This window comes from Anguilla rostrata, chromosome 13 (genome assembly GCF_018555375.3).
Source record: "Anguilla rostrata isolate EN2019 chromosome 13, ASM1855537v3, whole genome shotgun sequence".
Taxonomy (NCBI): domain Eukaryota; kingdom Metazoa; phylum Chordata; class Actinopteri; order Anguilliformes; family Anguillidae; genus Anguilla; species Anguilla rostrata.
This window is the reverse complement of record NC_057945.1, coordinates 6,610,246-6,635,093: the sequence shown is the minus strand read 5'-3', so window position 1 is coordinate 6,635,093 and position 24,848 is coordinate 6,610,246. Positions and strand designations below refer to the sequence as shown.

The 24,848-nt window shown below is 40.4% G+C and overlaps 1 protein-coding gene across 1 annotated transcript in view; it reads left to right on the top strand.

Annotated features, from left to right (window-relative positions):
* The window catches only part of rspo4 (R-spondin 4), a 45,939-nt gene extending 23,870 nt beyond the window's left edge, over window positions 1-22,069 (top strand). The window contains exons 4-5 of the mRNA XM_064305621.1: window positions 1,217-1,402; window positions 21,873-22,069. Of these exons, the coding sequence (XP_064161691.1) occupies window positions 1,217-1,402; window positions 21,873-22,003 (317 nt within the window). The 3' untranslated portion in view covers window positions 22,004-22,069. The remainder of the gene's footprint in view (window positions 1-1,216; window positions 1,403-21,872) is intronic.
* Window positions 22,070-24,848: the final 2,779 nt, after the last annotated feature.

Genomic DNA, 24,848 nt, shown 5'->3' with positions numbered 1-24,848 from the left:
ATAACTGAAGAAAAGGTGCATAAAAAACCAATGGCCGTAATAACTGAAGAAAAGGCGCAGAAGGAAAAGAAATGGTGGCATCGGCCAAAACCATGACAGTTATGTGGCTGTAGTCTTCTCTTTCTTTGACTCATCTATTTCTAAAGGGGTTTGACACATCTACAGTTTTAAGGGGGTTATTCTTCACAATTGAAAATATTCTTTGGTCATCCACTACAGTGCTCTTCTGTGGCCTATCAGGTTGAGTTCACCTGTACGTTCTTGCTTCTTAGCAATGTACCAAACAGTTGATTTTGACACACTCAGTGTTTTTACTATGTCTCTGATTGAGTTATTCAGATTTTTCCACCCCATGATGGCCTGCTTTACTGGCATTGACACTTCTTTGGTCCCCGTGTTGAAATAAAACCGCAACAAACTAGAATGAACTCTAGACCTTTTGTTGGCTTTCTTATGCCTGAACTAATGACGCAACAACACACAGCTGGCCAAGGAAACGCTGAGCAGCCAATTGTCCAATTACATTTGGTCCCCCAAAATAGGGGGCGATTGTGTATAGAAAGGGCTGCCGTTCCAATGTGGTTCATGATATGGTTTCAAATAACCGCAAATTAAAGCTGACAGTCCACACTTTAACCGCATATGCATTGTTTCATTTCAAAACCAATGTGCTAGACTAGAGTGCAGAGCCAAAATAAAAATGATGCCACTGTTAAAATACTTATGGTCTACACTGTGCGTAGATTTGTACTATATTTTCTTCCCACTTTTTTTCTTCAATGACCTTTTTATTATTGTATACTGGGTAATATATTGTATATCCTGTATAATATATCCCTTATTATTGGCTTTTTAAAACTTCTACTTTGGTTCTTTCTCTCCTGTATTTTCTCTGTTTCAGAGCACACATGTGGGGAACTTTGAGTTGAATTATTATTATTATTATTATTATTATTATTATTATTGTTATTATGACGATTATTGTTATTGTTATAGTTATTACTGTTATTATTATTATTATCATTGTTATAATAATTATTATTATTATTGTAATTATTATTATGACTGTTATTGTTATAATTATTATTGTTATGATGATGATTGTTATAATTATTATTGTTATGATGATGATTGTTATAATTTTTATTGTTATTATGCCTTCACGGAGCCCTGCTTGTTGCGGATAGTGAGGGGGGCATGTCCGTCTCTCTTTCAGAGGGCTGCCAGGTGCGTGAGTGGGGGGAGTGGAGCACCTGTGAGCGGAATGGGGTGCACTGCGGCTTCAGGTGGGGCAGGCAGACCCGGAGCAGAGAGTCCCACGGAGGCCAGGAGGGGGCGCCGCTGCCCTGTCCCACCCAGCACGAAAGCAGGAAGTGCCGGATGAGGAAGAGGTGTCCCGAAGGTAAGCCTGGTGTAAACCAGTACTTAGGTATGTAAGGTACATAACTTAGGTGACAGAGCTGGCTAAATTATATACAGTTGTTCTCCAATCAGCTTCAAGAGTATCTTTGTGGTAGCGGACGATTGGAATGTTGGTATTCTGAAGTGCTGGGAATGTCTACTGTACTACCTTTGGGGTAAAGGACACCCTGAGGGTGAATTCCAGCATGGGACTCTCCTCTGTTTGGTTTTTATTTCAGTTTAATTCAATCCAGTTTTATTTGTATTGCGGTTTTTTTTACAGAGTACTGTAACAAAGACGCTTTACAGATTAGCAAGGCAAGAAGACAGAAAAGAACAAACTGAGAAATCTCAGGATGAACCCAAATGTAGAGGGGGAACCCATCCTCCACTGGACGGCCTGGTGTAATGCAGCAGTACAATGGAATGTAACAGAAATGTAATAAGAGATCTTTCACAGCAAATGCAATGGGTTAAACAGATTACAGTTGAGGTAATAGCTAACAGGAATACTCATAATAATAATAATAACAATAATAAGAACAATAATAATAATAATAGGTGGTTTTAAGAAGTGCAGAATGGTAATGACTTTTTAATATACCTACCAAAATCCACCTCCAGTCAAAATATTATTTTTATTTTTTTTCCCCATTTTATTTGGATAGTAGAGGCTCATTGTAATGTTTTCTGCATGATGTGTAAAACGGTGATTCTCAAACTGTCTTGCACGGCGTGCTGGTGTTCATTCCAACCTTAACTGCTACCCCTCTATTGTAAACCAGCTGATATTTATTTCTTAATTACGATTTCTAATGAGGGATGCTTCATCCTTTCCAGCCAAATTATGTCAGAATTATGGAGAGAAATGGCTTCATATTGGCAACCTGGACTTTTGATCAGTCATATTTCCCAATGGCTTAATTTTCTGTCATGTGGTATTAGACACATAATTTCTTCACAGAAAAGTTTAATTGTCTAAATTGAACACATTTAAGACTGACAGGTAAAATCAATGACATAAAATCTTATTTGTGTAGTTTTTTTTTATAGAGACTGTCACAAAGACGCTTTAGAGAAAACAGGAAATAGGAAAATTTGGCAGGACCAAGCCTCAACCCCCCTAAAAAATGAATGGGGATGTATTCATTGAAAGAGTGGATGCCTGGCCACTGATACTAAACCATTAGCGTAAAGGTAAACTTTCAAAGGTATGGACAATGCGCCAAACCTGCATTGCTTTAAGAAGTTTAAGGGAAAAAAAAAAAAATAGGGAAAAAAAAATGTTTCAATTGCCTCAAGTTTCATGTGCTCAAGGAATTGGCTGCAACAAAGACCAGCAAAAAATAGGATAGCCTGGGGTTGAGAACATTGTGTAAACACAAGTTATTAAGTTCTAGAATAGCACCATAACTGCTCTCTGGTGTAGACACGGTGGGCCTCATTTACAGATTTTTGTGTATGACATGTGCAAAGAACATGCTGGGGACTCTTTTTTTTTTGGCTTCACACATTCTGAAACCCAAAACAGAACTTGTTCTTTGGTGGGAACAAAATGTTTTCCACATTATTCAGATGGAAAATGTCAGATATGCTTGTTATAAAAAATCTCATTACGGGAATATGTCAGTAGTTTAAGTAAATAAAAATGTTAGATAAACATTTTAAATAAATTAACGTGTAGGCCACTTTAAAATACATCGAATAAGTAGGCTGTGCTTGTTATCATATCTGATCAGTAGGTCAGTCAATCAAATTAACCTCATACCTTAATTGTTAATGCCTGTGAATCTTTCATCAATGGGTGCAAGTCTCAAAATTTACTGTCTTGTAAATACCAAGGCGCACTGAAATAAAGTAAGCCTGTTTTTAATAATTTTTCCTAGCTAGGACTTCAGTATTGCTACTGTTAACCTTATCCAACAGCCAATTATGAAGGAATCACAGCCAGAATAATGATTGACAGCTCTATCTCTCACAATTTATGTAAGCTCAACATGGGAATCCTTAATGACAAACCAACCATGCACAGTGCACAGTCTTTCTTCAAATTAAATGCCATTTAATGAATGTTGTGCTGAATAATTGCTAAGGAACTATGCTTGTAAGGAATTATTTCACTAAAGGTGGCACGGTGGTGCAGTGGGTAGCACTGTCGCCTCACAGCAAGAATCTCGTGGGTTTCTAATAATAGCTTGATTGTAGTTTTTTACAGCATTTTTTTTATTATTAGCCAATGCGTTGCACATTACTCTATATGATCGGAACTATCAAAACCACATTTTTAGCATTCCGTGTTATTTTTTGTTATTTTGTTGCAAGCACAACCAAGGTATGAACCACGCTGTGACTCAAAAGCATTGAACGGAACCAATTCTTGGAGTCAGTGAACCATTCCACCCCTGCAGCACACAGGGGAGCACAGCGAGGGTCGATCCGCTTCAGGATTTCCTGCCAACTCGTGCTCTCAATTACTTAATCAGACCAATCATTTATTTGATTTGATGAAAAAAACTTGTTCTTTTCACTTCAGAGAAACTTAATTCCAGTAGGGTTGGTGTCTCTGTGTGTGTGTGTGTGTGTGTGTGTGTGTGTGTGTTGACTTTCGTTTGAACCAGTTATTCTGGCTTACAGCAGGTGTATACACCGGAGTTGGTTTTCTCCTGTACCAGAAACACAGCACAACACACAGGTCCATACCGACCATACTAGAATGGAGTTTCTCTTGGAGTTAGGAGGAGGGGCCCATGCATTGGCTTGATGTAATCAGATACTAAACCGCGCCGTCAAGCCAAGCCCGTTAGCCAAGCCCGTTAGCCGAGCGTTCTCATAGGCTGAAGGCTGGATAAACTTCTCCAGCCTCTGAATGCCTCAGAAGATGAAAGGAGCCTCGTTTCTTAAAATAGCGCAGAGGTCGTCCGGTTACGGCAGAACCCTTTCTGGCCGTGTGAGCCGTGCTCAGCTCTGCTAGTCCACACATATTTCAGGGCAAGCGGGGAGCGCTCTTCCAAATTCCATTGAATAACAGCCTTGGCAGGGGAACTACCAGTCAGTAACCACGCCTGAAAAGAAAAAAAAAAAAAAAGAAGCACAGCTCTTTGTCCGGGAAAAACATTTGTAGCAAACGGACACACAGGTCAGAGTATATGGGTGTCGCCAGATGCGTCAGATGAGCAGGTCAGCTTAGCCTCAGAAACCAAACAACCCAAACTGGAGAAATCCAAAGGCACTCGTGTCATCTGGGAACAGTAGTGTCATCCTGTAGCACCCAATGGCCGCCCTAGGGATGTGCGGCTTAGCCATTGGTCAGATTCCCAGAAGAGCAGTTTGTGGGAGGTGTGTGTCAAGTACATCACACCTCATTTTGCTGTTAAATCCCTACCCCATGTTTCATAATTTAAGGGTAAATCGCCAATCACACATCAGACCCATCTCCACTGAGCTGATGTGATTGGCTGTAAGATGTTGGTTACTTCCTGGGAAGTGCTTGGATTTTATTGCTTTATACCTCACTCTTTTTTCCTGTTGAATGGCAGGGAGACCTGTCATAGGGTACTACAGACTGGCCATACTGACACATATAGTAGGACAGGAGTGTGATGGAAGGTGGAGCCAACTGAACTGCCAATCACAGCTCTGTTCTCTTATGCCAATCTCTGCCCTGTGGGTTTAAATTTTATTTCCTGCAATTCTACAGCTGTGGTTATTACTGACATATCAAATGCACCACTTAAACCAATGTGTCAACTGAGTTAACTAAGCTACAAAGAAGTCTTCGTTCTTGTATTAGCCTACATGCCAAAAAGCAGATGTTTTTTCCCCCTCCCCACTATCATTTACAACTGTGTTTTGGCAACAAAACAAATAAAAAGTAACAAAAATGTCCATGCTATACAATTAAAAAAAAAAACTTTGCTGGAATAAACTTTTAACCAGCAATAGCATAATGTCAGAATAAATGATTTCTATGTATTCTGGGCAGATAGGCTACCTCACTTATTCAGAGCAAAAGGTTAACGTTATGCTTTAAAGCAGACCCACCTATCCAGCTATAATGTAATTTCTTTGCATATAAGGTTCATTTTTGTGGCTGCCCTAATGGCCACACCATAGCCTATAAATATATGGTGCAGCAAGTAATATCATACTTATTGGTGAAAAAATCAACTCATATTTTCGTTTTGTTTCGTAAGGCTGTCCTTAATTCATTTCTTTCTAATTTGTCTTCTAACATTTATGCTTTTTATTGCTCAGATTCACAGGACGTTTGCATTTGATACAGGACTGTAAGCTCCACCCCATAGTTATTAGTACCTTTTTTTTGGTACCTCTCTGGAGGAGTAGTGAAATTTGATTCCAAGAACTATACACAGCTTCGGCTGGCGATGGAACAGCATCCGGAAGCTGTGAGCATGGCTTCATGGTATGGTACGGTACAGTATGATACTGTACGGCATGGCGATGGAAAGGGGCCAAAAGTTCCTCCAGTTCAGCAGATGTTTGGTGAAAAGGCTTTTTAGTTCATTATGTCACCAAACACTGGTCTTCACAATAGAGGTATGTACACGGGCAGCCTTCTGCTCATGGAGGAGTTGTGCAGCTCTGATGAAGGAGTTGTGTAGTTCTTATGAAGGAGTTGTGCAGCTCTGATGAAGGAGTTGTGTAGTTCTTATGAAGGAGTTGTGTAGCTCCTATGAATGAGTTGTGCAGCTCCTATGAAGGAGTTGTGTAGCTCTTATGAAGGAGTTGTGTAGCTCCTATGAAGGAGTTGTGTAGCTCTTATGAATGAGTTGTGCAGCTCCTATGAAGTTGTGTAGCTTTTATGAAAGAGTTGTGTAGCTCTCATGAAGGAATTGTGTAGCTCTTATGAAGGAGTTGTGTAGCTCTGATGAAGGAGTTGTGTAGCCCTGATGAAGGAGTTGTGCAGCTCTTATGAAGGAATTATGTAACCCTGATGAAGGAGTTGTGCAGCTCCTATGAAGGAGTTGTGTAGCTCTGATGAAGGAGTTGTGCAGGTCTTATGAAGGAGTTGTGTAGCTCTTATGACGGAATAGTGCAGCTCTGATGAAGGATTTTGCACAGAATGTGTTATGGAATCCGGTTCTGTTCTAAATTCACAAAGGACACTAAGCCAAAGAACATTTATATTCTGTGGTCGTCATTGTCATTGGCAGCCTCCAATGGCAGTGTCCACTGTCATTAGGAAAACACCAAACACGAGCCTTCCCTCCATCACTGATGTCTGTGATGAGACGAGTTTGTCTTTTTACAAATCCCCCCCCCCCCCCCCTCACAGATCTTGCTGTTGGTATTTATTGGTTTCAGATGATTTTGGATTCTGAAAGTAAGTTCAGCTTGTCTATAGAGGGGACTTTGTTTAACTTGTGACCTCTTTTTCCATCCTCGGAGTGCAGCTAAAATAAGCCAAAATAATGCAGATTGACAAATTAAATATAGCAAAATGTTTATGAAAGGATATTATCTGAATGAAGTCTGTATTATTTCCCTCAAAGTTTGTATCTTATTTTAATCTTACTGGAGTTACGTGATCTTACCAAAACCAATTAAATTTTGGTTTTGGTAAGATGAGTAAAAATATTCTAAAAGACACAAATGACTTATGTTTCAAATAAAATAAAATGATAAAAAGTGTGCATGTGTGTGTGTGTGTATGTATATATATATATATATATATATACATACACACACACACACATGCACACTTTTTATCATTTTATTTTAGGAGTGGCCAGCCTGTATGTGTATATATATATATATATATATATATAATTACATACAGGCTGGCCACTCCTAAGAAGATTCACCACTATTCCAAGTGTTCTTCATTTGCAGATAATCTCACTGTGGTTCGGTGGAGTCCCAGAGCCTTAGAAATGGCTTTGTAACCCTTTCCAGACATTTGATACTTCAAAACTTGTTTATTCATCTCTTCTGGAATTTCCTTTGATCATGGCGTAGTGTGTTGCAGAAACGTTGTGGTGACTACATTTTGATAGTAAGATTCAATATGAGTGAGGTTTGGATTCATAGTCTGCGATCAAGTCTGGCTGTGTTCAGTAAGTCGAATTATCGATTCAGTTTCATTGATTGGTTAACTCAGAGGGCAGTGACCTTTTCACATGGGTGATATGGATGTTTGATCATTTTTTTTTCATTAAATAAATGAAATAATAATTTTTAAAAATGTGTTTTGTGTTTACTCAGGTTTACTTTATTTAATATCGCATTTTATCTAAAGATATAAAGCAATTCAGTCTGACAAATGCGCAATAATATAGGAAATCAGGAAGGGGCAAATACGTTTTCACGGCACCATACATACAGTATATATTACAAATTTTGCCCCCTTCTAGTCTTTGCCAACTCATTAATAAGGTCGCTTGCGACATTTTAGTTTTAGTCTGCGGTTTTTCCCACGGCGTGCAGTAACTGGCGCCATGGGCTATTTATGGCAAATTGTGATCACTCACTCACTCACTCACTCACTAACGGACGACCTAAGAGGGACGGTTAGTAGGACGCATGCGCAGGTGGTGCTTCCTTTCGTCGGAGTAGGCGAAACACGAACGTTAGGGTTAGCTAAAGTAACGTTAGGCGAAAAAGCTGTGCTTAAAAATGTTGTGCCGTTCTGCAGGTGGTACAGCACGACATTTTTAAGCACAGCTTCATCGCCTAACGTTACTTCAGCTCACCCTAACATGTTCGCGTTTCGCCTACTTTAGCTAACCTAGTTAGCGCGTACGGATGCTATCCTGCACGCATCAGTGGGAGCTAAGGACCCACAGCTACAACCACCGATACAGATGTATGGACACACAGAGGACAACAAATAACATTACAGAGGTGACGACGTGCCATAGCTAGCTACCTATATAGTACGGAGGGAAAAACGGAGCTTTAGAATGTCGCCAGCAGTGTATGCGCGTGAGCTCGACAACACATTTCTCATAGAAAATGTAGTTTGTAGCCTTTTTTTGTTCATTACAGTGGTGGTACAAGTGACAAGCAGTCACTGCTACTGTGCTGTTAGCCTTTATTGATCGCTGTACATGGTTCATGTAAAGTAGCTAGCACAATCTGACAGCACTAACCCATAAAAATGTACTGCGCATGATACTTGCTCAAGCAAACGGTAAATGTGCAAAACTTTTGCGTACAGTGAGCGCCACCAACATTTTCCCTCAATAAACGGCAAAACTCCCAGTAGAACATTGAATTAAATCTTTTAACGTTATATATTTTCTGAAACGTTATCGATTCCACTTGGCTACAGTGAGTGATACTACACGATCTGATTGTATAATTTCTATGTACATTCTGTCAAAAGGATTCAGCCTTGTTGTTTGCTACCTAAACTTCACAGCACAGTCATTGTCGTTATCATGCTTGTAGCATGAAGTGTCTCTTTTCAAAATCCATTTCAACCCTTCACAAATGACCTCGGACTTTGAAGTTATAAGTATATATCCAGTGAAAATATTGCCCTGGCTATATCAGTCAGAATTCAAGTTGCGCCGTGGGTCTGGACGGGTTCGTGCTTGTTTATGTAATACAGACAGAAAAGGATTGAGCCCGTTTTATAAAGTGAAGGGAGGCGATGGTTCGGCCTGCATGCGGGGATTGTGACATGGATCCTGGAAGTGTTTTAAACCTGGATTCCTAGCGCTGAAATGCAGTGGACTGTCACAGCTGGAGCATCCATTCCAGCGCTAATAGTGTTCAGATGTGGGGAGATTCAAGCCCTTTCTGTGCCCAATGCTATTGCCTCAACATGCCTCACTGCTGTTGAGAGGAAACAGCCAACCATTTAAACACAATTACCTTTTTTTTCTTGCCATAAGTACATGTATGAGGCATAAAATTTAATTAAACTGTTATACTTTCAGTATAAACATCTCTTTGTACAGGAGTTTTAGGACCAAAGTATGCATATTAGCTATTAGCTAATTCATTTGTTTAGGTTTTGTTTAACTGGTATAAAGGTGGCAAATGATGGTTAATGTCTGGCCGAGCTGGCGTGGTAGATATGGTGATTTCACGACACCACTTAGCCATGCTGTACATTTTCAAACGGATCGCAGAGATCATCCCTCGGACTTTTCTTTCAGGATTGCTAACCATCTGACCTGCTGGCCAGCATCGCTATGAAAATCGTCAATTAGCTGTAATGCTATTTCGGCCATTGAAGGCCAGCCATTGTCACCGTATGCAAGTAAAACTGCATAGCACTTTCCCACAATGCATTTGTTTTATCACCTATGGATACTCATGCATGTCATGGTATGATAACTGTCCTGAAAACTTCTGTTGTCCTGAAAACTTCTGTGGTAACCACAGTCAATGAGTAATATAAATGCCTCATTATGAATTAATAGAATTAATCAATATTAGCATGTATATACCCTCACATTTGAACTCACGGGCCCCCACTTCCTTTTGATGAAGAAATATATTAATGTTATTAAAGCTGATGAGCACCTCTCATTATATTTAGAAAAACAAAAACACTGATGTCCAATGTATGAGCTTTTAAAAGAAATGGTTTTAAAGAAAAATGTTTATTATTCATGTTATCATGCTTACTATGTCTGATTTTCATGTCTTTGCAATTTTGCTAAATTTGCTAAATTTCTCATCAGCAAACTTTTAGTGAAAGGCTTTTTGAACAAGAAATAAGCATATGTTTGCAAAATATTACACGTTATATATGACAAGTGTTGTTTCAGTTAAGTTTCAGTTCCACTGGACATTTTATATGATCCTGGAATTTTTATTGGAGCCTGGAAAAGAGCAAGTGACTGGACATGAAACACTTTTGGAGAAAATAACATTAACGTATAAAGTTGTTCAAAATGGCCGTATGTAACAAACCAGGACAAATATGGGTTAAATGCATCAGTAAGGAAAAAATACATTCACATTACACAGACGATTGAAAGTGAAGTGAAAACATTTGTGAACATGTCTGTCAGTATTTATGATACATGTGCATGCTATAGGTAATTTAGGGTCAAGAACGTAAAGACGACCAAAACCTGGCAGTCATGCTAAACGTATAGCAAAACTTGCCTGCTACAGTTCCCCATAGCTTCTCGCCTTCACACCGTTGTTACTCCAGCTTTCATTTCTCCATCCTGTCAGGACAAGGGTTTCTTTTGATAGGACAGTTGGGGTAGCTCATGGTTCCATCCTCTTCCAAATATCTGGCTTGCTCCACAACTCTAGTGAGGGACCACAGCTTCAGGAGAAGCTTCCATTTAGCTGCCTACAGAACAGTACGGTAAGATACAGCAACCCCCTGGCAAGGGCATAAGCCAAGAAAAGCCACGAACCAACACAAGACTAATAAACGTTATGAGCCTCTGGATGAATAAAAATAATGATTAATGAGGGCATACCTATAATGACAATGTCTAATATCTTTTTGGTTTTATGTCTGGGATTAGCCCCAGATAAAATACAGAGAAACACCCATGCACACACACGCACGCACGCACGCACGCACACACACCCACACCACAATTCCACTTGGGTTGCTTGCTCCATCGCTGTTTTTGGTTTTTTAGCAAATGGTCCGCATTTGTAGTGTATGTGGCCTAATTTGAGGGATTGCATGTCGGACCTCAAATATGCCATCGATCAAAGGTCTGTTCTTGCCAGAGTGCTCTCAAAGTGAAGCTGTCTGGAGGGCTGGAGGGCTGGTGGGGAAAAGATCTGGGTGCAGACAGGATCTTCGGAGACACTTTGTGCGCTCTTTTGATCGCAAGTGGAAGAACGCGGAACTGGCTCCGTTCCACCGCTGTTGAAAACAAGGCGGTGATCGCAATCGACAGCTTTAACGCCGCGCTCCATAACCACCTCATTAGCACCGCTTGAGTTTGAAGGCCTCTGTGGGTTTTTGAGTGAGGCTGTTTTAAACTGGAGAGGGAGGACTGTTTTGGGGGGGGAACGGGTTTAGTACTCGCACCTGGTCTGTATCTTAGTTTGTGTTTGTCCTGGACTTCTGTGAGAAAACACCATTGGCTCACAGACGGGACTTCATGGCAGGGTAAACGGCCTGGTTAACATTTGCATTTTTTCCATCATATATCAGTTTTGAACTGCAACATTTACTTTAATTTCTCAGAATGGAAATTGTGGCAAATTAAAAGTAATTTCAAAGTAAGTGTTTTTCCATCACATTGGAACAAAAAAAGATTTTATGTGCATGCGTACGTGCGTGAGAGTGTTTGTGTGTGTGTGTGTGTGTGTGTATGCGTACATGCATTTGCATATCCACGCACGTGTATGTGGTAGTGTAAAACCATTACTATGGACACACCTTTCAATTAGCCATACATTAGTTCCTGTACAATTATTTAAAAATGTATTTCTTTATTTATTTCAAAGTAAGACTGAATACAGCTCATGTTACCAATGATAAATAAATGGAAGAATGAACCTAAATAGGCAAATCATTTGCAGAAACCCAAATGTTTCTTTCAAATAAAAGCCATGTGAAATAACCTTGTCCAGCACTATTGCAATCTTAATAGCCCGACCTGAATTCATTTTATTTTTCTTTTAGAAAAATGTGGCAAACACATATGTTTGCAGTAGATTTGCACAAATGATAAGGCAAAACAGTCCTTCCGCATCTTTCAACCTGAGGAAGCATTGGTACTATAACTGTGAATTGCATGATGTTATCTTGCTGTACAATGAAAGAAAGGAAATCTGCTAAGTGGAAGACACATGGGAATTGATTAAACACCCTGACCTTGCCCTTGCATGAATTGCCTGGAAGTACTTTCTATCAGAGTAAAGAGGTTAAGCTATTTGATGCCAATCGTGTTTGATCAATGGCACATGATATAGCAGGCTAAAGCTGATACCCAGCATGCTAATGGCAGCTGTTGGTTGGCAGTCCCTGCTATCTTAACCTGAGCCTCATGTTGCAGTTTATAGTGGTCAAAGGTCATGACCCCTGGCAGGGAGAATGCCCTTTGCCCACATGTTGAAAATGTGGACAGTGCCCAGCGAAGGCCTCATCTGGCTGGCTTCACAGAGAACGCACACACACGCACGCACTCATGCAAGCATACAAACACACACACACACACGCACTCATGCAGGCACACAAATACAAACATTCGCACACACATGTGCACACACACAAGCACACACACACATGCTCGCACATACACACATGTATGCACATACACACACACACACACACACACACACACACATAAGAACTCACACATGCACAAACACGTACACACTCACACACACTCACATACACACATATGAGAGGCCGTTTAGGCCATAAATCATACTTCTGATCAAACACACCATCATACTCTCTCACACACATTATCATAGTCTCTCATACATACCATTATACTCTCACACACAACACTATAGTCTCACACACACATCATTATACTCTCTTACACAAATCATCATACTCTTACACACACACAAACTATCATTCTCTATCACAAACACCACTATACTCTCTTACACACACCATCGTACACTCTCACATACACCATTATATTTTCTTAGTATAAGTGAGAGAGAATGATTGTATGTGTGAGAGACTATTTGTAGAATGTGTAAGAGAGTATGATTGTATGTGTGAGAGGGAATAGTAGTGTGTGTGAGAGAGTATGATAGTCTGTGTGAGAGAATACTCGTATGAGAGAGTTTGATTGAAAAAACGGCAGGCAGTTTAAATCAGTTCCTGATTGGCTTACAGCAAGACAAGGCCCGCCCCCTCTCAGCGGCACCTCCAAGAGTTTAATTTGACAGCTAGGTTAAACAACACTTTAAATTCAACTAGCTTTATTAATACGATAACAAGGTGTATGATGCTGAAGAAGTAGCAAAACTCAGACTGCCGATAGGCCGGCGGTGGCTATATCCTAGCCAAAGCCAGCTACAGGTCTAGCTAATGATAAGCCAGCTATTTCCGTTTGTGCCATTAGAACTAAACGCCTTGCTTCAATTGCAGCCCACTAGTTTCAGTACCATGTTAAATATTTGTTTAAAGATTTGAATGATCACAATTGAAAAAAAAGCAACAGATATGCTTTAGTTTGTCATCTAGATGGTAGCATCCTGACTTACCGGTCCAGTGGTCTCTGTTCGGATCCTGTATTGGTATAACATACACAAACGCATGCGGACGCGCACACGCACTCACACCCACACACACACGCACACGCACACACACACAAACACGCACACACACCCACACATGCGCACACACACACACACACACACACACACACACACACACAGGGCTGCCCGTCAGCAGAGAGGCCCACGGTTGAGCAGTGCGCCTCTGCCCGCTGGCTCCAGGACGCAGGGCCGTAGACAGGATTAGGGGAGGGCTTATTGTTCCAGCCTGCTGTTTGTTGAGGGGTTGGAAGCCTGTTCCGGAGGCCTCTGCGTCCCATTAACCCGGGATGACGAGGAGATGGGTTACACGGCCAGGGGGCTGGCTGCATGCTCTGGCCCCATGCTGTGATCTGCAGCGGAGATAGGAGTATTGCTTTACACCCAACCCCCTTCCAAACCTTACCAGGACTGCCAGTTCAGGATGGCCAAATCCTAGCTAGACACAATTACCACAAAATGATCCGAAAACTGCTTGCAATCAAACATCAGACCTGCCGACGAGACTATAATGTCCGCCAGCTGGGGAGGAGAAGGGGGCTGGGTTATTATGTCCCAGGCCACCATGCAGGAGGGGGGGGGGGTTGATCTTGTTAAGGCAGAGACAGATCCGTGGAGGAAACCTATGACTCTGGAGCAGTTTATGAAGTTTGCTGACCCCAGTTTGAATTTTTGGCCAAAATCTTGATTGATATAAAATAAAGGTGGTCTCCAAAAACTGAAGCTTGTGCACTCGGACTGTATCTTCTCGACTTTCTCCGGGAATAAACTTGTGTGTTTGGGGATTGTGTGTGGCCTCTGCGCTGGGTTGCTGGCTCACTGCGTGATTATGTCCCGTCACAGTCCAGGACTGAACCCTGAGCACGATGATGCGTTTAATGTTTCAATCGTAATGGATTTTCTTGAAAGTTCTCAAAGGGGCTTGATTGTATGGCAGGGGTCCCCAGCCCTGCTCCTGGAGATCTACCTTCCTGTAGATTTTCACTCGAGCCCTAACAAAGCACACCTCACTCAACAGCTAGAGTCCTAATCGAGCTGCTAATTAGTAGAATCAGGTGTGCCAAATTAAGGTTTGTGTGAAAACCTACAGGATGGAAGATCCCCAGGAACAGGGTTGGGAACCACTGCTGTATGGCATATACCCAAGAGTACTCAAGCAGTTAGGTGTAATCTTTAAACCACTGGCAGGTATTTTTAGACAGTCCTTAGAAACTGGAGAAATACCTGAGGACTGGAAGCAAGGTAATATAATGCCAATATAAAAGAAAGGGGACTGTACTGATCCAGGAAACTACAGGCCTGTCAGTTTAACTTGCGTCACATGTAAAATACTGGAATCGATCATTAGAAAAAAGTTGGAAGTATTTCTTGAAAATAGCAACATCCTAAGGGATAGCCAGCACGGTTTTCGCAAGGGAAGGTCATGCCTGACAAACCTTTGTGTATTCTTGGAAGAAGCTACCAAGTGTTTTGATTATAACAAGGCTTATGGTATTATATATTTAGATTTCCAAAAGGCATTTATTAAGGTACTACATGAGAGACTTGTTAGTAAAATGGAGACAGTAGGAATTAGATGACGCACCTCTCACTCATTGGTTTCTGTGGGTTAATTGTCCCTGATGAGGGGCAGGTGTGTGAGTCCTATTGTGAGGTGGCGGCACCTCACACGCATTGGCTCCTTGAGTTAATTGTCCCTGATTAGGGTCAGGTGTGGGAGTCCTATATCTAGCCCCTGGTTTCCGGGGTTCAGCGCAGACTCATTGTTTGTCATGCTCTACGTGTGTAGGGGTGTAAGAATCCGCAGAAGTTACCGCATCGATCCTATCTGTGAGATTTGACCACCATTTAGTTTCTTCTCTGAGCTGATTCTCTCTTAGCGCTGTGGAGGACATTTCGCCCTCGTCTCTTTAGTATACCTTTTCCGACCCGCCTGGCTGCGAGTGTCATTTTCTTTAGTAGGTTACTCCACTCTGTTTTCCTATTCGGGTTTTTACTTTCTAGGTAGCTACGCTGCACCGGTGTTTAGTTTTTTGTTTTCTGAGTCCACTGACAGAAGATTCAGTGAGTAGAGGGAGCGATTATTTAGAGCTCTTTATTATTTGGTGTTTCCCCTGTCCCTTTCAATCGCTTGGCGATATTTGTGGTTACCCCTCGAGGTTAACTTTTAGATCCCCTCGGTCTGCAATTGCGTGCCACCTCCCACTCCCTTGAAATATATACCCAAAAGTATTGAGTATAAATCCAAGAAAGTTATACTTATTTTATACAATACATTTGTTAGACCACACTTGGAGTATTGTGTGTAGTTCTGGTGATGGTATTACAAGAATGATATAGAGGCTCTGGAAAAGGTTCTAAGCAGAGCAAACAAATTGATTCCTGGTATGAAAGATAAAAGCTATGAGGAAAGATGCTTAATCTCTTCAAACTTAGTAAAAGGAGACTCGGGGTGATTTGATTGATTTTAAATTCATAAAGGATATCAACAAAGTGAACTAAAAGAGATACTTCAAATTCAGTTCTGTTAGTAGAACGAGGGGACATAAATGGAAATTAGCAAAAGGTAAATTCCATATAAGCAGAAACTGAGGATTTTCAAGAATAGGCTTGATATGGTAAATGGATGGACTGCATTTATATAGTGCTTTTATCCAAAGCGCTTTACAATTGATGCCTCTCAATATGGTGTTAGATACTATCTAGTCTGTAGGTAATCAGAGCACTAATTTAGTCAGGAAAATGGCGAGCACTGTTGGGCTGAATGGCCTGTTCTCGTCATTATGTTATTTTATTGTCTTAGAGTGCAGTATGATTACAATGGAAGTTTGACAGAACCAGATCCTCTTACCCACTAGAATTAGTCATTCAGGAAGACTGAAGGACCTGGCCATCTGATGATTCTATAAAATCTGTAGAGCTATGGCTGTCGGCTCGTATTACCTTAAGGAACGAGAGCTGGAAACCAGCGACCTGTGCAGTCTTTGCTGTGCTGCTGTGCTTGTGCAGTTCTGTGATGGACCCCAGTTCAAACTTTCTGTTGTGCAGCTGTAAAAAAAAAAAGAAAAAAAAAAAGAAAAATGGGCCCATGCCAAATTTCCTCAATCTTCTAAGGAAGTGGAGCCACTGTTGAGATGGTATGAGTTCCTGATGAATTTACCCATGAATTAGCAATGAACGAACGGGTGGTGTCAAGAGTAAAACAGACTTTTATTGCAGGATAATGTCCAAAATGTTAAATGCTTGATGCAGGGACATAAAGAATTTCTGGTTGTGTATTTTGTAGAGATATATAGTGTTCAAAGCACTTTAAAGCAAGACTAATCTCCAGTATGAAAAGACACTTACAATATACAAATAATTCACATTATTATTATTATTATTATTACTACAGTAACAAATTGGGTTTCTTTCTCTCTAATTATAGCTGTACAGTTTTTTTTCTGGCTGTCTTTGCTGTATTTATTATTTTAATAGGCGGCTCTCCTTAAAGACAGGGGTGTTTCCCATAATGTTCTCGCTGAGGTATCGATAAGTGGACGCAGGCTGCGTGTAAAATGCCCTGCCAGAAACATGTGGTATTTTTCAGAAAGTACAACTTGTCTGTGGTCGGGACAATAGTGTCAAAAAGGGTATGAAGAACAGTCAGACAAAAGGGTGATCAGAGTGTGCGATGGGAACGGAGCAACCCTCCGCTCTCCACTTGTAATTCTGGTCACACACACAACACAACGTTCAGGGGAACATCCGAAGGAATGCATCATCTAATAACATCTCACTGCATCTGGAGGTGTGATTTCGTAAAGTTATGGCCTAAGAAATCTGTCAACCTGACAATTCTCTCTCCGGCATTGTGATCTGAAGAACCTTTGATGTAGTAGTAGTAGTAGTAGTAGTAGTAGTAGTAATTTATTTCGGTCCTTATTAACAATTTTCCAAAAAGAATGTAGAAATAAATAAACAATAAGGCATTAAATTAAATTGAAACGAAAACAAAAAATATTGACCGAAAAGGTGTAGGCTGAAGCTTTAGCTTATTATACCTACCCTTTTTACATAACATTCGAATAGGCAACCCTTTCACTACTAGGTTTAGGCTATACAAAAACAAAACAGAACAGAAACAAAAACAAAAGTTCCAAATGTTTCATACACAATAATGATCACAAATTTGCAAAGTGAACTACACATTCTTAATTCCTTGTCACAACTATTCCACAAATTAACCCCTTTGACAGATATATATCTCATCTTTATATTTGTCCTTACCTTTGATTTTTTAAACATACCTATTCCCCTAATTTCATACTGGCTCTCTCTAATTTCAAACAACCTCTGAATACAGTTAGGAAGCAAATTATTTTGTGCTCTGTACATTATCTGTGCAGATTTAAGATCAACTAGATCATAAAATTTTAAAGCATGTAAATTAATAAATAGTGCGTTGGTTGGTTCGTAATCCGTTCGATTTACAATTCTTATAGCTCTCTTCTGTAGGGTGAAAATTGGATAAGTGCTGGTTTTGTATGTGTTTCCCCATACCTCCACACAGTAGGTAATGTATGGAACTATGAGAGAACAATACAGTATATATAGTGATTTCTGATTCAAGATCTTTAGTTTTATATAATATTGCAACGGTTTTAGACATTTTTGTTTTCACATAATTTATGTGTGGTTTCCAACATAATTTATGGTCAATTATCACGCCCAGAAATTTATTTTCATACACTCTTTCTATTTCAACATCATTTATAATCATTTTTACTTGATTATTGATTTGCCGATTCCCAAATATTATAAACTTTGTTTTACTTAAATTCAGTGACAACTTGTTAATATCAAACCATTTCTTTAAGACTTTCAATTCCCTTTCCACTGTATTCAGAAGCCCTTCCAAACTTTTCCCGGAGCAATATAAATTAGTGTCATCAGCAAATAAAACAAATTTTAACAATTTAGACACTTTACAAATACAATTTATATACAATATAAACAGTTTAGGGCCTAGCACAGAACCTTGTGGAACCCCACAAGTAACCTTCAACAAATCAGATTCAACGCTATTTATTTGTACATATTGATGTCTATCATCGAGGTAACTACTTAGCCATGAGTGTGCTATTCCTCTAATACCATATCTCTCCAGGTTCTTCATTAATAAGCCATGATCAATGGTATTGAATGGTTTTTTTTTAGGTCTAGAAACACCCTCACAGTATATTCCTTGTTGTCCATTGCAGTAAAAATCTCTTGTACCAGTTCCATCACTGCCATTGAGGTGGACCTATTAGCTCTAAAGCCATACTGATGGTCACTCAACAAATTGTGTTTTTCTATGAAATTATCCAATCTTTGCACAAATAGTTTTTCTAAAATTTTTGAGAACTGAGAAATCGGTCTATAATTGGAGAATAGATGTCTGTCTCCACTTTTATAAATAGCAATGACTTTTGCTGTTTTCATTTTGCTGGGAAATACACCTGTTTGGAAGGATTGATTGCAGATATGTGTCAATGGTTTCACTATACATTCTATAATATCTATTACTAACGACATATCAATTTCAGTCCGATCAGTGGACTTTTATTTTTTAACAATGTCAAGTATTTCCTTTTCATCAGCACCTCTAATGAAGATGGAGTAGGAGTTTTTATGAACAATGTCTTCATCTACACCATCCCTATTTCTCGGTTCCACAATCTCGTTTGCTAAATTGTATCCAACATTTACAAAATAATTGTTAAATTCATTGGCACTTTCTTTTGTTTTATTTATAATTGTATTGTTATCTTTTACAAAGTAATTTGGATTGTCTGCTTTTCCAGTACCCTTTTTAATTAGGCTGTTAAGCACTCTCCATGTTCCTTGGGTGTTACTCCTATACTGCTCCAATAGTTTGTGATAATGCTCTTTCTTATTAGATCTCATAATATTTATTAATTTATTTTTATATATCTTATATTTGTTTTCTGCTTCTATTGTTCTGTTTTAAAAATCTCCTATATAATACATTTTTCTTTTTACATTAGTTCTCTGTAGTTTCTCTCAAGGAGTTTCATGTTACTTTAGGTGAAATTTGCGACCTTGATGATTATCACTTTATTTCCCCGGAGGGAATGCATTATAGCCTGAAGCTGCTTCTTCTCTATAGTCTGCAGCTGTAGGAAATATTTTCTGTAGGGTATTGCTGCTAAAGACGTCCCAGCAGACGTCCACCCCATGTGTGTGTGGGTGGGAGTGTGAAATAGGTGTAAGTATACAGGTGTTGAATTCAGTTTTAATGGATAACGGTGAATCTGTACATTGTGGATGTGGATGTTCAATCTTCAACTCTGTACTTTCTCATGAAATATGTTGCCATTCTGGACCTCTGCCCAGCAGTCATCTCAGTGAAAAATATACTCTCTTACCCCTTTTCCACAAACGTGAACCTAGTGGTGGTTCTGGGCTGGTGCTAGTGCCGGTTCACAGTTGGTTCAACTTGCAAACCTTCTAAGAACTGGTTTGCTTTTCCACGGGCTAGAGAGTCATTACGTATACGTCTGTGTATACGTCTCCGCTTTCCCAGCAACATAGTTACCTATTAAAATGTATGTCCTGTAAAAATACAGACAATAAACTAAAACCAACTTCATACATATACATTTAGTTATATTATTACAGCCTTATTTACTATATCAACTTTAAGACAAGCAACACGCTCGGAATTATCTCATCGCAACCCATTAAATCCAATGGCGCAGACGTTGCTTCATAATTTCAAACTCCTTCCTAACGGCTATTTTGCGTCCAGCGACTTGGGTTACAACAGTGAATATGTACGGATTCCTAGACGTGCTGATAGTGACCACCATTTCTCATATTAACCTCAAATACGCAAGACAGGACACTTAAACAGTATGCTAGCAAATTTATGTCAAGTTCCATTAATTTATATGGGGTTGTCGATACACGTCCGCTTAGCAACCAAAAGCTAGCACTGGACCACCTCTGACTTATTTGCAGGCACATAAAAAAATCGCGAAAGTACTGAAAAAAATAACCACTAGAGGATAACAAGGACATTTTTATCGGTAACAACCTGTACATAACTAGTTTCAGGTTGTTACCGATATTTCACCTATTTCATATATGGTTGGAAATCAGTTTACGTTTTCCTGTCTGTCGAACAAAGGTGGTCAATAATAGGTGCTCTCACTCTACCTGGCAGTCACAAAGTTTTAGTTGGTCTTGGTTGGTCACGATAATCCCGCCCCCAGCCCCTGACATAAGCGGTTCTTGGTCCTAGAGCAGCCAAGTGCTGGTGCCGCTTTGGAACCAGTTTTCCTGGCCGAGAGCCAGTTCTTTTGCTGTCGGAAAGCAAAGAACTGGTTCGCGATTAGGCACCGGCTCCGAACCGGCCCTCAAAATGCTTTGGTGGAAAAGGGGTAAACATGATTATTCACTGTATTATGGTTGCTAGCATTGGGATGTTACCCTAGTAATAAATATGTCACATGCGAGTGTGACACCCCTGGGAGGGAGGTGCGGCAGTACCGGGCAACACCGTTGTCTGTTACATGGAGAGAGAGAGAGAGAGCGCACCCACACCAACACAAAATAAAATAAACTGACACCTTCACCTTTCCCCCTCACGGGTTCCACGCAAAAACAATGAATTAAAATAACAAGCTAAAATAACAAAGACAAAAGAAAGTAAAACAGAGCAGCAACTTTTCAGTTCCCTGCTCTGTAGCTGACCCGCCTTCCCGGCCAGGTCCAGCTCCTCCAGCCTCCCAGCTGAGGATTCCTTTCATTGACTTCAGTGCTCAAACAAAAACGAAACGAAGACCATAACTGCGCTCTCAGTGTTAGCTCCCGGTCTCGGCGCTGAACTGTGGAGAGCAGCACACCTTTTAGCACCTGGGCTAATTAGCTAACGCAACCCAGGTGCGTGTGCTCTCTCCACCAGCCGGCGCAGCCGAGACCAGTCCGCCTCTCAGGCGGACCGACTGCCACAATATTGGTGGTTAAAAAATGCATGAATGCAAGCAAATAAAAAAAGAAAATTTAACAGCACCTAGAAGGCCTATTTATTAATTCATATAGGCTTTATTAATTCATATAATTAATATCCATTTTGTATTGCTTGCTTATTGTTTGCTAACTAGTCATAAGGTTGAGGGAATCTTTTTGCTGGGCCCCCATAATTTAATCTTGTCAATTATGTTTGGATTTTTTGATTGTGATGATCTGCTTTCATAAAATGAATGATTGAATAATCTGCATGTGGTCTTCAACAGACAAAAGAAAAAAGGGGAGGAGAGGTGAGCGGAGGAAAGAGAGGAAACATCAGAGGTTCCACAGCAACGCTACGACGACAGAACCACCGGAGGAACTTAAAACTGTAACACAATCACCGGGGGGAACCTAAAACTGTAACACAGTCACACTGTAGCAGAATTATTGATGGGAACCTAAAGACAGCAATGCAGTTACTTTTTGGGGGGGTGGGAGATGGGGGGTACATAAAGACTGTAAAATAATCCCCGGGGGGTGGGGGGGGGGGGGACCTAAAAATGTGGGGTGGGGGACTGAAAAATTCTTTAAAAGAACCACTGGGAGTGAATGTTATCGTGTGCAAGAGTGACTGTTCATGTACATAAGAGTGACTGCTCATTTCTTCGTTCCATGTGTGAGCTCCTCATATGGATGAATTTAAAGAACAATGGCCCAGTTCTCATGGAATCCACCATTCATTCCACTTCAGAGACATCAAATACATAATATATATACATAACACACTGCATATTGTGCACATTTTAGTGGAGAAACACGAAGAACATCTTTAAACTTTTCCGGTTTTCCTTTGCTGCGCTATGTACAGTATCTATAGAAAAGCGACCCTTTTGCCATTTTGTTTCCGATGAGCCTATTTAGGAATTAAACTGCAGACAGAGAAACCCGCTGGCAGAAGCAGCCTGTCACTCCGCATGTCTTCACTGTGAAGATGGCTCTCTCTGTGACTGGCAGGCATACGCTCACACCCCCCTACCCAAAACCCAGCTGCTACATACGCTCACACCCCCCTACCCAAAACCCCACTGCTGCATACGCTCCCATCCCCCAACCCAAAACCCAGCTGCTACATACGCTCACACCCCCTAACCCAAAACCCCACTGCTGCATATGCCCCAATCCCCCCAACCCAAAACCCAGCTGCTGACATACGCTCCACACCCCAACCCAAAACCTACTCTGCTGCTTACACTCCTGCCCAAACCCCACTGCTGCATACGCTCCCACCCCCAACCCAAAACCTTACTGCTGCATGCTTACACTCCCTGCCCAAAACCCCACTGCTGCATACGCTCCCATCCCCAACCCAAAACCTTACTGCTGCATGCTTACACTCCCTGCCCAAAACCCCACTGCTACATACGCTCACACACCCCCAACCCAAAACTCCACTGCTAAGTACGCTCACACACCCCCAACCTAAAACTCCACTGCTAAGTACGCTCACACACCCCCTACCTAAAACTCCACTGCTATGTACGCTCACACACCCCCAACCCAAAACCCCACTGCTGCATACGCTCCCACCCCCAACCCAAAACCACACTGCTGCATATGCTCCAACCCCGCTCCCCCACCCCCAACCAAAAACCCTACTGCTACGTATGCTCACACCCCCCAACCCAAAACTCCACTGCTGCATACGCTCACACCTCCCCAACCAGAAACCCCACTGCTGCATATGCTCACAGAGGGGATACACTGTGAAGATTTGGTTGTTTGTTCACTTCGGTTTTTAAGATTGGCAGTACAACAGTTATAATTGTGGTTTCCGATCAACCCCAGCGTATTGCTGCACTGCCGTTTTTGCACTAGGACTACCATACAGGCATACCATACAGTTGCTTTGCTAACCACTTAGCTGACAGTGCTTTAGTCAGCAGGCTAACTAGCAAGAATGTCCAAATCAGATCCCATGTAAATAACCACATAGTTACACATGCTTAGTGTTGTTTCCAATAAGCTGTTGATACGTACACATGGCAATCACTAAGAGGAGAAAGCACAATACATCATACATATATTCATTGCCATTTTTCTCCACAGTACTGTATATTCAACTTAAGTCTATGGATTGTGAGTCACATGACCCTCGGTACCTAATCCTGTTTTAATGTAAAATAACAGTTATTGTTTACATATTTCAGTATTCCACATATGTTTGCTTCTGAAATAACATTATTTTTTGTGTGATGTACTTTAGTGTTGTAGCCTGCTTTGCAGGAGGTGTTGTTGCTGCTACTGGCTAAATAATGTAACCTAACAATGGCTAGCTAGCTATAACGACAGCCAATTGTCTGTTAACAGTTAACACTGTTTTCAGCAGTGTCTGCTAACAGTTTTTATGTAGCTAGCTGGCTGGCTATTTTATTAGATTTATTAGATTTCCAAATCTAAACATCATAATTCGCACACATTCAAATCTCCCAACTGCATTTATTCAAGTGTTTTTCTTGTAGGTGGTACAACAGCTTTACAATCTTAAAACAGTGAACCAAAGATTTTTAAAACTGCAATGTGTTCATTGTAAAGGGCACAAATAGAGAACTGCAGTGATAATTACAGTAAAATATGTAATAATCCAAATAACAATTAAAGACTTCGCAGCCACAGTGAAAGAACAGAAAGTACGATAAGAAGGTTCCTAAAACTTCTTTAAAAATAATTATTTTATTCCAAATAATTTCACTCAAGGTCACATAAATGATATTCCATTCACGTCGTATGCACACAAATGGGTAACATCTCCTCATGGTGAACAATGGCAATAACATTTTCAGAAATCCATTAATCCACGTTACTCAAACATCCTGATGATGAACATGAATCCTATATAATCTAACATAAAATCACTTTTTGAGGATTAGTGTTAATCATTCCTGTTAAATATTCTTTAAAATAATAATAATAATAAAAAAGAATGTCTTATGAAGCTATTTTGAATGTGTTCTATTGTCCAATGAATTTCCTTACATATTTTAATGTAATTTGTTCTTGGATGTGTTATAAAGTCTAGTGTCAAAGGTGGTTCTCAGCGACTTTTATATTCAATGCTCTTGAAAGTGTTATGAAGCTCTCACCATAGTGGCACTACTACACATTTAACATGCTATAAATCATTATGAATGTTTTATGTAGGTCTTTATGTTAGACCTTGTCATATACCTTGTCGTATACATTGAATTTTCATGCTGGTCGGT